Source organism: Pan troglodytes, chromosome 12 (assembly GCF_028858775.2).
Source record: "Pan troglodytes isolate AG18354 chromosome 12, NHGRI_mPanTro3-v2.0_pri, whole genome shotgun sequence".
Taxonomy (NCBI): Eukaryota; Metazoa; Chordata; class Mammalia; order Primates; family Hominidae; genus Pan; species Pan troglodytes.
In genome coordinates, this window is record NC_072410.2 from 25,452,703 (window position 1) to 25,465,984 (window position 13,282).

The following is a 13,282-nucleotide window of genomic DNA, read 5'->3' on the forward strand; positions in this document are numbered from 1 at the left end:
CCAGACATTGCTGTACGCACATCACAATTAATAAGCCATTCAACCTATTTTCCAGATAAGGTAAGTAAAGCCCAGAGAGGTTAAGAGATGCCAAGTGGCCAGGTGGGATTGCAGCCCAGGCAGCCTGACCCCACCCACGTGCTGCTGGACATAAAGGAAGAAAACTTTGGTTGTAAAATATCTCCCCGAAGGAGGCCAGCTCCCCAGGGAGCTGGAAGCTGAGCCAGCTATGGGGCAGGGTGCCTCTGTGTGGGTGGGGGGCTTCCAGTTTCCAGGGTCTTCAGGTCCTGAGAAGGGGATTCCCAGCCTCTGCAAGGCACTGGCCCTACAGCCCTTGAGCCCCCCACTTCCTGTCCCAGAGGCTGGTCTGGAAACTACAAAGCCCAGTGCTCAGACAGCTCTGAGATTGGGCTACAGATAATCCGAGATTGGCATGCAGATAAGGTCCTCTGTTCTGCCAGAGTGGAAGGAGGTGGATGCATCTTTTGAATGTTTACAGTAAAGGGCAAACGGATGGAAATGTGGGCTAGGAAAGTTGCGGTGCATTTGCCTCATCGGGTTGGGGTAAACATTCACTCTACTCATGCCAAGAGCCTCTGAAGAAATTCATCAGTCACCCCCATATCCTCAGGTCTTTGCCCACACCTCTTCACCTGCCTATTTCCTAGTCCTCTTTCAGGTCTCCAATTAAGCGTGTTTTCCTCCAGGAAGGCTTCCCAATCCTCAGACCGGGCAGGGATGGGCTTTCTGTCCATTTCACCTGGAGCTGAGCAGGTCCAATCTGGCTGCACAGTTAAGAGAACACAAGCCACTGCGGGGAGACGTGCAGCAGGGAGATGGGGTGGAGGCTCCAGCAGGCCCGAGAGGAGTCACACCCCAGTGCAATGAGCCCCAAAGGAAACAGGTCCATCCAGGGCCCCTCCTGGATTCCCTCTGGGCGTACAGAAAAATGGTGACTTTTTTTTTTTTTTTTTGAGACGGAGTCTCGCTCTTTCACCCAGGCCGGACTGCAGTGGCGCTATCTCGGCTCACTGCAAGCTCCGCCTCCCGGGTTCACGCCGTTCTCCTCCCTCAGCCTCCCAAGCAGCTGGGACTACAGGCGCCCGCCCCCGCGCCCGGCTAATTTTTTGTATTTTTAGTAGAGACGGAGTTTCACCGTTAGCCAGGATGGTCTCGATCTCCTGACCTCGTGATCCACCCGTCTCGGCCTCCCAGAGTGCTGGGATTACAGGCGTGAGCCACCGCGCCAGGCCAAAAATGGTGACTTGTATCTCCTTTCCTTCTGGTTCTTTTCTGGTTCTGCCACTTAACCCTGAGGGACCGTGAGCACGTTACTTAGCCTCCCTGCGCCTTGGTTTCCTCCCTTAGGAAACGGGGATAATGGTACCTGTCTTGTAGGCTGTTGTGAAAGTTAAAAGAGGCCTAAAGGCAAATGCTCCTTTGCTGCCACCACCACCGTCATCTCTCATGTCTAGTGACTGCGCGTCCGAGTGCAGCAACGGGATTCCCTTGCGCCCTCCAGGGGCAGCTCTCCAGTATTGCAGGCTGCCAAGCACAACTCAGGCGTCCCTGAAGGCTGAAAGTGACCACCGCCCTGCCCTGAAATAAAAAAAATTAATCCAGCTGGTTTAAGTCAGAAAAGAATTGCTTGGCCACAGCAGCCACATGCTGTGCTCTCCCCTGGGGGCTTCTCAAGTGGATGGCTCCTTCGGAAGCCTTCAAACTGCCATGGCACTGCCACCTCCTGAGACCCCTGGCTACTTATTTATTCGATACTGAACACCCGTTCTATGCCAGACTCTTTTCCGGGTACTCTGTTCTATGGATCCGCAGTGAACAGCACATGAAAATCCCTTCCCTCATGGAGCTGACATTCTAGTGGGAGAGACAGAGAATGAACAAAATAGATAAGTATTTCATAGAGTATGTCACATGGTTACAGGTGCTAAGGAGTAAAATAAATCAGAAAGGGTAGGCGAGGTCTTGAGCATGTAATTTTGAGCCAGTCAGGGCAGGCCTCGGAGGGGATAACCTGTGAATCAAGACTTGAAGGTGGCTCACGCCTGTAATCCCAGCACTTTGGGAGGCTGAGGCAGGCAGATCACAAGGTCAGGAGATCGAGACCATCCTGGCTAACGGTGAAACTCCGTCTCTACTAAAAATACAAAAAAATTAGCCGGGCGTGGTGGCGGGCGCCTGTAGTCCCAGCTACTTGGGAGGCTGAGGCAGGAGAATGGCGTGAACCCAGGAGACGGAGCCTGCAGTGAGCTGAAATTGCGCCACTGCACTCCAGCCTGGGTGACAGAGTGAGACTCCGTCTCAAAAAAAAAAAAAAAAAAAAAAAAAAAGACTTGAAGGAGATGTAGGAGAGAGCCACGGAGATACGGAGATATTGGGGGAAGAGCATTCCCAGCAAAGGTCTTAAGCAGGACTGTGTCATCTGTGAGGTGGGAACTATCTTGTTCCCAGCTGCGACCCCAGCAACTGGAGTGGTACCTAGCACAATAGTACTCAATAAATATTGCATGGATGGGTGAAAAAATCCCACATATGCGCTTCAGGAACAGCTTGCTCTAGGCTCAACTGATGGCCCCAAGGTTGCTGGCTTCATTCTCAGACAAGGTTTCTCCCTATGGTCCAAGAAAGTCACTCAGCTTCAAATCCTATTCAAGGAGCAAGAATCTATTTCTCGGTATTACCGGAAAAACCCCCAGCACAGATCATTGGCTGAGTAGATCACCTGTCCATCCCCCAGCCAATCCCTGACGCCAGCGGATGGCATGCGGACGTGGTTTAGGACCAGGTCACATGCCCCACCCACAGCACACTCTGGAAGGAAGGAGTGGCTGGAAGGAGGAGAAGGGATGCTGGGTGGGCAAAGCGCTGAAGTCTTGCAGAATATTCATAACAGCTTAAATGCATCTATTTCTTTCTATCAAGCACGACTGCGTGCTGGCCCCAGCTAAGGTACATTTAACGCTCACAACAGCCCCAGCGAGTAGTAGATTAGCCTCATTTTACAGATCTAGAAACTGAGACCAAGAGGAAACTTAGGCTTGAAATTCCACAGCTAGCAAGTGGGGAGCCTGGGACCTCCTGGCTCAAAGGGAGCTTGGAGCTTCCACAGGGCTCCACCCTGAAATCCCCTGTGCTATCAGGGTGACTGCCGTCATCCATCTAGGGACAAGCAGGTTGAACCAACCCTGAGCTAAAGCTGCAAGGCCTTAGCGTGAAGGCAAACTGACAGCGCAAAGGCAGCCACCTCTTTGATGGAGAAAGGGAAATGGAAATGCTAGTTCAGGGCAGCTCCCAGGGGCCCACAGGCCATGCGGGGACTGTTGGCAGAGCCTATAGGCGCTGATAGGGCTTGTTCCTCAAATGCAAGCCCAGGGTAGAGGTAGGAGGCCAGCAGAAGGGTGGGCTGCCTCTCAGGGCTGGGGTCCCAAGAAGTTGCAATGAGGATGGGACGAGGGTGCACGTGCAACCTGTTGAGAATTCAAGGAAAATCTGGTATGCTTGCTGTGCCTGCTGTATGCCCAGGCTGGGGCAGCTGCATCTCCTTCCAAGCACAGAGGACCCCAGCCACCTGCTGCCCTATAGCCACCCCACATCCAGCCCAGCACAGGGCCTGGCACCCGGCAGGTGTCCAATAAATGTTTGCTGCTGAACGGACCACCCAATGGCTCTGTAAAGAGGGTAAATTATCAGCCTCATTGCCAAGAAGAGGAAGCCAAGGCTCTGAGAAGGTCCAGGCAGGACAAGTATTGAAGCCCAGCTGGACCCAGCTCCCCAGCACCATGCCTGGGAAACTCCCAGCGTTGTGAGGGCCGGGCAGGCGAATGTCAGGTGGCACAGGCCACACCCCAGTTGCTGGCATTCCTCTCCTGGGGCACCTGCCCTGGCGAAGCACTCAGAGACCTTTGGAGAGCCGGCAGGTCCTCCGGGGTGACCAGGGCCCCACTCTCCCCACCTCCCCGCCGGCTTCAATCTGAGAAATGGAAAGGGTGGTGCTCATCTCATAGCGAAGGGGCTGGAGCACAGATACCAGGGCAGGCTCCAAGGTCAACCCCCAGTGGAGAGCTCTGGGAGGGCCACATGGTGGGGTGTACCTGCCCACAGGGCACTGTGCCTGGCATGGGGAGGTGTCCAGTAAGTGCTGACTTGAGCAGAAACCAGTTGGTAAGTTACACCCGTTGTTGATGCTGCTGATGCTGGGGAAGGAATGGGCTCTCCCCACCCCCAGCTCTCCACGCGGCCACCCATTCCCCACCCAGTTCTTCTTCCCCACCCTCTTGGAACAAGTGGGCTGAACCAACCTCTTGGGGCTTATTCCTGGCCCATCAGTACTCTCTCCCCTCACCCTCCTCCTTCTAACACCTCCTCCTACCCCCTCCTCCATTCAAATCTCCCACCCACCACATAGTTCCCGCTTCTCCACTTCCCTCCCCCCATTCCTCTACCTTCCTTGTCCCCACTCCACTCCCTCAGCTTATTCTCCCCACTCCACTCCCGCAGCTTATTCTCCCCACTCTCTCCACCTTATTCTTCCCCACCCACACCATTGTCCCCTGCCCTCCTCCCTTCTCCTATCCTGGCCCTCATCTCCCTCATCTTACTCTACCCCTTCATCTCTGCCACCCCATTCCGTCACCCCGCAGCTGCCCTCCCCACAGCCCCCCAGTGCTCCCCCTCCACACCCCCACACCCTGAGCACCAGGCTGGGAAGGTCAGGAGGGGGCCCTGCAGGCACATCTGGGGATTTTGGTAACCCTCTCGGGAAGCGCCTAACTGGTGCCTCCTCTCCTCTGCGCAGAGGGAAGCGGCTGCTGGGATAGACAGGAAGGGGTCTGAGCCTCCCAAGGGCCAGAAAGGCAGAAGTGCATTGTGGGTCCAGTGAGTCCTTACTTAGCTCACTGAGAGGTTCTTGGAGACTGCAACTTGAAGTGCAGTAAGGAAACCAATTTTCCCATAGGCTAACTGCTATTGACAAGAGGTAAGTTCCTATGGCATATTCCTGGTCATAAAAACATCACCAACCATCTACATAAGGACCCCAAATGCGTTAATATTAAACATTAAAATAATTGTGAGCTATACATACCTTTAAGAATGATTACTAAAAAATAAGTCAGATCATGATTTCTCCACTTACACAGTTCAGGGTAGCAGGGGCCGGAGCCCAGCCTGGCAGCTCAGGACAGCGCAAGGTGGGAACCAGCCCCAGCCAGGACTCCATCCCCTCTCAGGACACACACACACCCACGCTCACTCACGCTGGGACACTGTAGACACGCCTATGCACCGATAGCTTTGGGATGTAGAAGGAAACGGAGTTCCCGGAGAAAACCCCCGCAAACACGGGGAGAACGGGCAGGCTCCACACAGACAGTGGCCCCAGCCAGGAATCAGGTTTGGTTTTTTTTCTCATCACCATTACAACCAAATGACATTGAAAAAAATGGGCATGGTGGTGGGCGCCTGTAATCCCAGCTACTCAGGAGGCTGAGGCAGGAAAATCGCTTGAACCTGGGAGGCGGAGATTGCAGTGAGCAGAGATCGCGCCACTGCACTCCAGCCTGGGCGACAGAGTGAGACTTAGTCTCAAAAAAAAAAAAAAAAAAAAAGGCCGGGCAGGGTGGCTCACACCTGTAATTCCAGCACTTTGGGAGGCCGAGGTGAGTGGATCACGAGGTCAGGAGATCAAGACCATCCTGGCTAACACGGTGAAACCCCGTCTCTACTAAAAATACAAAAAATTAGCCGGGCTTGGTGGCAGGCACCTGTAGTCCCCGCTACTCAGGAGGCTGAGGCAGGAGAATGGCGTGAACCTGGGAGGCGGAGCTTGCAGTGAGCCGAGATCCTGCCACTGCACTCCAGCCTGGGCGACAGAGCAAGACTCCGTCTCAAAAAAAAAAAAAAAAAAAATGACGTTATTATATTAGAGGAGCTGCTGTCCAAATGTCCTAAGCAGTCGGGATTCCTTGAGAATGAGACAAGCATCTGGACTGCGACTCTTGGTTCTCCAAGCCCCTGATTTGGGAGGTGGGCTGGGGTGGGCCTGGGAGCCAGCTCTGTCCAGTACATCAGGCCTTCTGTGGCTACAGCAGGACCAAAGTCCCAAGACCACTAACTGGGCAATTTTTAACTAAATGGCCTAATGTGGTGGAAAGAGTTTTTCTAGGGATGGGCTGTTTTTCCATCTTGGCAAAGAACTGAGCAGAGCCTTCCAGGGCCACCTCGTCGTCTTCACTCCCCACACAAATAGGTCCAAAGCTCTCAGGTCCTAGCTGGACCGCCTCTGAGCTACTCCTGACCACCCCTCCCCCTGCCTTTCCTGAGGCCCAGCTCCCAGAGCCCATCCATGAATGGGGAAGGTAGCCAGGAACCCTTCAGACGCAACAGTTGTCTCCAGGAACCTGCAAACCTGCTGACCACAAGCACCAGGGCCATAACCCACATCCCTTGATTCCCTAAACACACTCTCCCATGCCTTGCAGTGGCCCTGGGCCCAGCCCAATCAATCTCACGTACTCTCAAGACTCAAAGTATCAGAAAAAGATTGTGTGGCCATGTATTCATTTCCCAGGGCTGCCATAACAACCACAAACCGAGTGGCTTAAAACAGCAAAAATTTATTCTGTCACATTCTGGAGGCCAGAGTCTGAAACCGAGGTGTTAGCAGGGCTGCAGGCCCCTCAGAGGCTCTAGAGAAGAATTGTCCCTTATATCCAGTAGATAGGCAATAACAAGTGCTGGCGAGGATGTGGAGAAAAGGGAACTCTCATACATTATTGCTAATGTATGGAATGTGCGTTAGTACAACCACTATGGAGAACAGTTTGGAGGTTCCTCAAAAAACTAAAAATAGAGCTACCATACAATCCAGCAATCCCACTGCTGTGTATATACTCAAAAGAAGGGAAATCAGTGTATAAAAGAGATATCTGCACTCTCATGTTTATTGCGGCACTATTCACAATAGCCAAGATCTGGAAACAACCTAACAACAGTCTATCAACAGATGAATGGATGAGGAAATGTGGTACATTTACACAATGGAGTACTATTCAGCCATTCAGAAAATGGTCATTTGCACCAACATAGATGGAACTGGAAGTCATTATGTTGAGTGAAATAAGCCAGGCACAGAAAGACAAACTTTGCATGCGCTCATCATTTCTGAGAGCTAAGAATTAAAACAATTGAATTAATGGAGATAGAGAGTAGAAGGGTGGTTACCAGAGGCTGGGAAGAGTAGTGGGGGTGGGGGAGATGTAAGGATGGTTAATAGGTACAAAAAATAAAAGAATGAATAAGACCTAGTATTTGATAGCACAGTAGGGGGACCACAGTCAATAGTAATTTAATTGCACCTTAAAAATAACTAAAAGAACATAATTGGATTGTTTATAACATGAAGGATAAATGCACCAGGTTTTGGATACTCCATTCACCCTCACGTGATTATTATGCATGGCATGCCTGTATCAAAATATCTCGTGTACCCCATAAATACATACCCCTACTATGTACCCACAAAAATTAAAAGTTAAAAAAATCTCTTACTACTCTATATATCCTCCTACTAGTTCTGTTTCTGTCATCCAAATTTTGGTCCTAGAAGAGAGGAACAGAATCTTAAATCTATTTCCAGTGGCCAAGAGGGCATTTAGGTACTCCATGGCATGATGTGGCAATAGAGATATACAAAATATTACCATTGGATACTCTCAATCAAACACATATAAAAGGCAAGGTTCTGGGTGCCCACGTGTTTGATGATATCTGAGAACATTTTAGTTAAACTGAGGAGTATGATATTGGCTGGTTGCTGGAGAAAGTGGGGAAAGAAAGGGATGAGTTTAGGCTTTCACATTCCCAGCTTAAACTCTGCATAAATGAACTGAAAGCTTCTATGGGCCGGGCATGGTGGCTCATGCCTATAATCCCAGCACTTTGAGAGGCCGAGGCCGGGGGATCACCTGAGGTCAGGAGTTTGAGAGCAGCCTGGCCAACATGGTGAAACTCCATCTCTACTAAAAATACAAAAATTAGCTGGGTGTGGTGGCATGCACCTATAATCCCAGCTACTCAGGAGGCTGAGTCAGGAGAATCGCTTGAACCCGGGAGGCGGAGGTTGCAGTGAGCCAAGATCACACCACTGCACTCCAGCCTGGGCAACAGAGCGAGACTCTGTCTCAAAAAAAAAAAAAAAAAAATTGGGAGGCCAAGGCGGGCAGATCACAAGGTCAAGAGATCGGGACCATCCTGGTCAACATGGTGAAACACTGTCTCTGCTAAAAATACAAAAATTAGCCGGGCGTGGTGGCACGTGCCTGTAGTCCCAGCTACTCGGGAGGCTGAGGCAGGAGAATCGCTTGAACCCGGGAGGTGGAGGTTGCAGTGAGCCAAGATCACGCCACTGCACTCCAGCATGGGTGACAGAGCAAGACTCCGACTCAATAAATAAATAACCCCACTTCATGACACTCTCAATTACCCCATTTCTTTGTGCTGGTCACGCAAGCAGGAAATCACCTCCTGGGGCGCTCCCACAATTCTTAGCAGTTTCTTTGCAGATATAATACTTTGTGTACTCCCACCTCCCATAAAAGCTATTTAGTATGGTTGTGCTCACACTCTGGACTGTGATCTTGCTCGGGGAAGAATGCATGCCTGGGTCACTGTTAGTTTCCTCATTGTATTTTGATATTGTCAGCATGTGAGGTGGTCTATTAATATCTGTTCAATGAATGACTGAAAAAATGAATCAATGCTTTATTAAATGATAAATCCATAGTCTGTCGGGTTCGCCGACGCCAGCCATTGGTGCCATATTGCCACAAGTGTCCTATGGTAAAGCAGTTTTTCTTGGTCCATTCAAATTGGGATGGGAAGCAGACGTTTTTGTAGAATACACCTCCCGGGCAGAAATGGAATTGCCTCCCTGTGGTGCGCAGATGGAGAATGTCCTCGCATTGTGGTTTCAAGTCCTGGTTTGATGGCCCCAGGACCTGGCTTAGACACAGGAGCTGCTCTTCAACTGTTTCTGTTTCTTTGCATGTTTTGTGAAATTTTTTTCTTCAGAATTGTGCCACCATGTCTTTCCATCCATCATAAAAATATTATATGTCGTGTTTGCCAGAGGAGATCTAAAACAAAACAACAAAAACCACAGTGCTCAGCTCAGCGCACAGGAGTCCTGCTGTCTACTCGCTGGGCAGTGGTGGAGGATGACGCTTCCCAGGGTGAGGATTCTGCTTCCCATCAGTAAGGTTTGTCATCTGTGAAATTCTTTTTGCCTCTGGGCAGCACAGAGCCTCTGGGATACTCTCTTCCCCCCAGTTTCTCTTAACTAACTCAGGCCACCCACAACTTTGACTGGTCCCTATGGGAGGGGCCACAGCTCTGACCACTTCTGCTGGCATCTCAAGGGGCATGGAGGGAAAATGGCAGGTCCAATGGATGAGCCTTGGTAGGAAGAGGATGCTGGAGGTGGGGGTGGGGGGAGGTGGCCTGAATAGGTCACCAGTCCCAGGAGCCTTGGTATGGAGAGAAAGCAATGCCACTCTTGTGGGGAAATTCAAACACTGCTACCTCTGGAGTCAGAGGGTGGGTAGGGGTGGGGATGGACATTTCCCCTCATCACACACCTCCACCCCATTGCTCTAGGGGCAAGCTGAGCATTCAGTGCAGTGTCAGGCAGGACTGAGGGGATGTGGGGAGCTGCTCTTCCTTCTGCGGTCAAGAATACATGTCCCTGGGGACGCAGCAAGAAGCACGTAATTTCAAAATGCAGCTATGCATACATGTCATCGTGCAAACCATTTGCTTCCTAGCGCCTGCTCATGGTGAGTGCCTCTGTGCCTGAGCCCCCTCATCTAGAGGCCTAACCAAAATATTTAACAACTGGTGTAGACAGGCACTGACCAGTCAAAATGACCACCACTGAAGCAGAGCCTTGGAGGGCCACGGCTGTGCCAGGCACTAATCCTTCATTTGCAGGATCACGGAGAAGATCAGGAGGTCAGTGGGAAGCTCAGGGAAGGCTTTCAGTGTTCTAACAAGCAGGGCAGCTGTGCCAATGTGAAGGAGCTGAATATCAGCCCTGCTCTCACTCTCCTTCGTGGCTTCAGCCCTCCTCACCCTATTAGATTTGTATTTTTCCTTTCTTTTGTAAATCCATATTCCTATTTACCAATCTTTCAGCCAGAGCCCTCAATATGGGGACAGGTCTGGCCTAACCGTAGTGGCCTTGAGAGGCAACCCTGGCCCACCCAGGGATCCCCAAACCCGGGTGTGCATCAGAATCACCCAGGCTGTGCCTAAAACCCATGGCCCAGGTCCTGTGTGCTTTGACAGAGCAGGCCAGGGGATGCTGAAGCACAACCAGGCTTGCAGCTTCTGCCCTCCTCATAAACCAGACCAGCAGGAAGCCCTGAGGGCAGCGTGAGTTCTAACACCCGCGGGTTCTTGGAAGGAAGGTTATGCCAGCACCACTCACGATGGCTGTTTCTTCCTGATGTATGAGGCCAACCCAAGCAGCAACAGCACGATGGCCATGAGGATGGCCACCCCTGAGACGGTGGCGATGATGGTGTTTTTCTGCAGGAAGTGCAGAAGCTGCCCGCAGGGCATAGTCCTAAAGTGAGCATCTAAATGAGAAGACACAGCGCAGAGTGAACAGAGATACCCACCGGGCTACCCACAACCAGGACTAAGCCTGCAAGGGACACCTGTTCATTCCATTCATGACAGAATAAAAACCTTGGCATCTTGGCCTGGTGCGGTGGCTCACGCCTGTAATCCCAGAACTTTGGGAGGCCGAGGCGGGCGGATCACGAGGTCAGGAGATCGAGACCATCCTGGCTAAGACGGTGAAACTCCATCTCTACTAAAAATACAAAAAAAATTAGCCGGGCGTGGTGGCGGGCACCTGTAGTCCCAGCTACTTGCGAGGCTGAGGCAGGAGAATGGCGTGAACCCGGGAGGCGGAGCTTGCAGTGAGCTGAGATCGCACCACTGCACTCCAGCCTGGGCAAAAGAGTGAGACTCCATCTCAAAAAAAAAAAAAAAAACCTTGGCATCTTAGCCACTGGTTCCAGAAGTCCTCTTGGGAAGGAACTGGCTGTTTGGGGAAATGCATTCATATGCATTCATCTGCTATTTGGCGATAAGATGGGATGATTTTGCGGGGTGGAGATGAGACAGAGGATACGGGCTGGCATGCAACAAAGCAGCCAGAAAGAAAGTTCCACAGACAATTTGTAGGAGGTAAAGAGAAGAACAGAGGAGAGCTCAGATGGGTAGGAGGAAGCAGGGGCACTAGAGGAGGTTGAGAAATCCTACTGCAAAGGATTTTAAGAACAATGGAGGCGAACACTCTGCAGCTTTTCACAGGGCAGTGATATAACCTCTGCTCTGCTGCCCCTCCTCTGCCCCCTGGCCTCAGAAAGTTGTACTGCATACACAATCTGCCTCGTGTGTGTAGGTTTGGGAGATTTCACGTCTGCACCAGCACGAGGCAAACACAAGGCCACAGATGATCCTGAGCTCCTGAGCCCCTCTGAGGACTTACAGAAATTGTGAGAGTGGATGGAATACCACTGAGCACAGGCTGGGGAAAACGCGGCAGTCTTAGCTAGATCTCAAAGGAAGGAGATCTCAGCCGACATCGGTGTCTCCTAGAGCTTCTGTCACCCCATTTATAATGTGACCAAAAAAGAAAAAGACATCAGGGAAATCAGGCATGGAGGTATGATCCCAGGTATCGGTTGGTTTCGTGTGGAGAGCTGCCCAGGGCAGCCGGTTATGTAGACAGCAGAGTGCTGAGCAAGGGTCTTCTTGGGTGATAGGGAGAAAACAGGGCATGTCCAGCCTCCTACCTTCAGCTATGCTATGCCAAGAGGCAGCGTATCTAGCAGCTCTAAGGCTCTGCTAGAATAATTCAGCATTTAATTTCTAAGCATTAGGAAGTGACAACCAGGTATAATTTTGACAGGGAGTGGCAGTGTGGAGGGGTGTACTGCACTTGGTACCAGCATGGGTGAGCTTCTGCCCACTCTAAACAGGTCTGGGCTCAGGGATGAGCGAGGGTGAAGCCCTGGCTGTATAGAAACAATATAAAAGTAGCATCTTTTTGGAAGAGTGGTGAAATTCCCGGAGTTGGGTTGTTTTTTAATTTATTTATTTTTTTAGATTGAGTCTCGCTCTTGTTGCCCAGGCTGGAGTGCAATGGTGCAATCTCAGCTCACTGCAGCCTCCCCCTACTGGGTTCAAGTGATTCTTGAACTGCCTCAGCCTCCCGAGTAGCTGCGATTACAGGCACCCGCCACCATGCCCAGCTAATTTTTTCTTTTGTATTTTTAGTAGAGATGGGGTTTTACCATGTTGGCCAGGGTAGTCTCTAACTCCTGGCCTCAGGTGATCCGCCCACCTTGACCTCCCAAAGTGCTGGGATTACAGGCGTGAGCCACCGTGCCCGGCCTCTGGAGTTGGTTTAATTCATAAATTTTAACTGCAGGTTGTATTCACTGCAGATTTAATTCACTTTAGCGGGTGAATTAAAGGTGTCAGTTAAAATACCATGAAAGGCAAAAGACACATTCAGAAGTTGTCCGTATTTAAGCATCATACTTAGTTTATAGGCCATACAGATTCCCACCTGGTTTAGCTGCTCCTTGAAGTGTTTCTTTATCTACAGTAGTTAACTGCTCTCTTAAATCCCTGTGGAACAGACAGGATTCTTTAAAATTCTTCTCCTCTGAAAGGTGATCTACAAAAGATAAAATGTGTTCATCTACAAACAACCATGGCATGTGATTAGTTCAGCGTTTATGATAAAAGTAGCTTCTTCTAGTCTCAAAGTGAGGAGTTAGGGAGGACTTGGGGGAAAAGTCTAAATGTCCTACAGAACCTCAGTGTTTTGGTGTTTTATTGTTTTTGTTTACTTTTTTAAAAATCTAACAAATTCCTGGGCAACCCACCCATAGCTGAGGCAGCATTTCTTACACTCGAGCGTGCATCTGAATCACACTGGGAGGGCTTATGAAAACACAGATTCCTAAGCCCCACCCCAGAGTTTCTGATTCCATAGGTCTGGGGTAGGCCTGGGAATGCGTATGTCTCACAGATCCTGAAAGACGCTGCTTCTGTGGGTAGAGGACCACACTTAGAGAACCTCTCTAAGCCCCAGCCTACCTCTCCACTTGCATAAAATAGACATAATGAGACCTACTTCACAGATTGTACAATGTTCATGAAAATAATTTTTAAAACACAA

General features: G+C 50.6%; 1 protein-coding gene across 12 annotated transcripts in view; it reads right to left on the reverse strand.

Moving 5' to 3' along the window:
* Window positions 1-8,754: 8,754 nt before the first annotated feature.
* The window catches only part of C12H2orf92 (chromosome 12 C2orf92 homolog), a 38,770-nt gene continuing 34,242 nt past the window's right edge, over window positions 8,755-13,282 (reverse strand). For 11 of the 12 annotated variants that reach the window (XM_063789542.1, XM_063789539.1, XM_063789535.1 and 8 more), the window contains 3 exons: window positions 12,665-12,775; window positions 10,505-10,655; window positions 8,755-9,152 (listed from right to left, as the gene is read on the reverse strand). In XM_063789542.1, the coding sequence (XP_063645612.1) occupies window positions 9,020-9,152; window positions 10,505-10,655; window positions 12,665-12,775 (395 nt within the window). In that variant the 3' untranslated portion in view covers window positions 8,755-9,019. The remainder of the gene's footprint in view (window positions 9,153-10,504; window positions 10,656-12,664; window positions 12,776-13,282) is intronic. The other variant, XM_063789540.1, reaches the window with a different exon arrangement.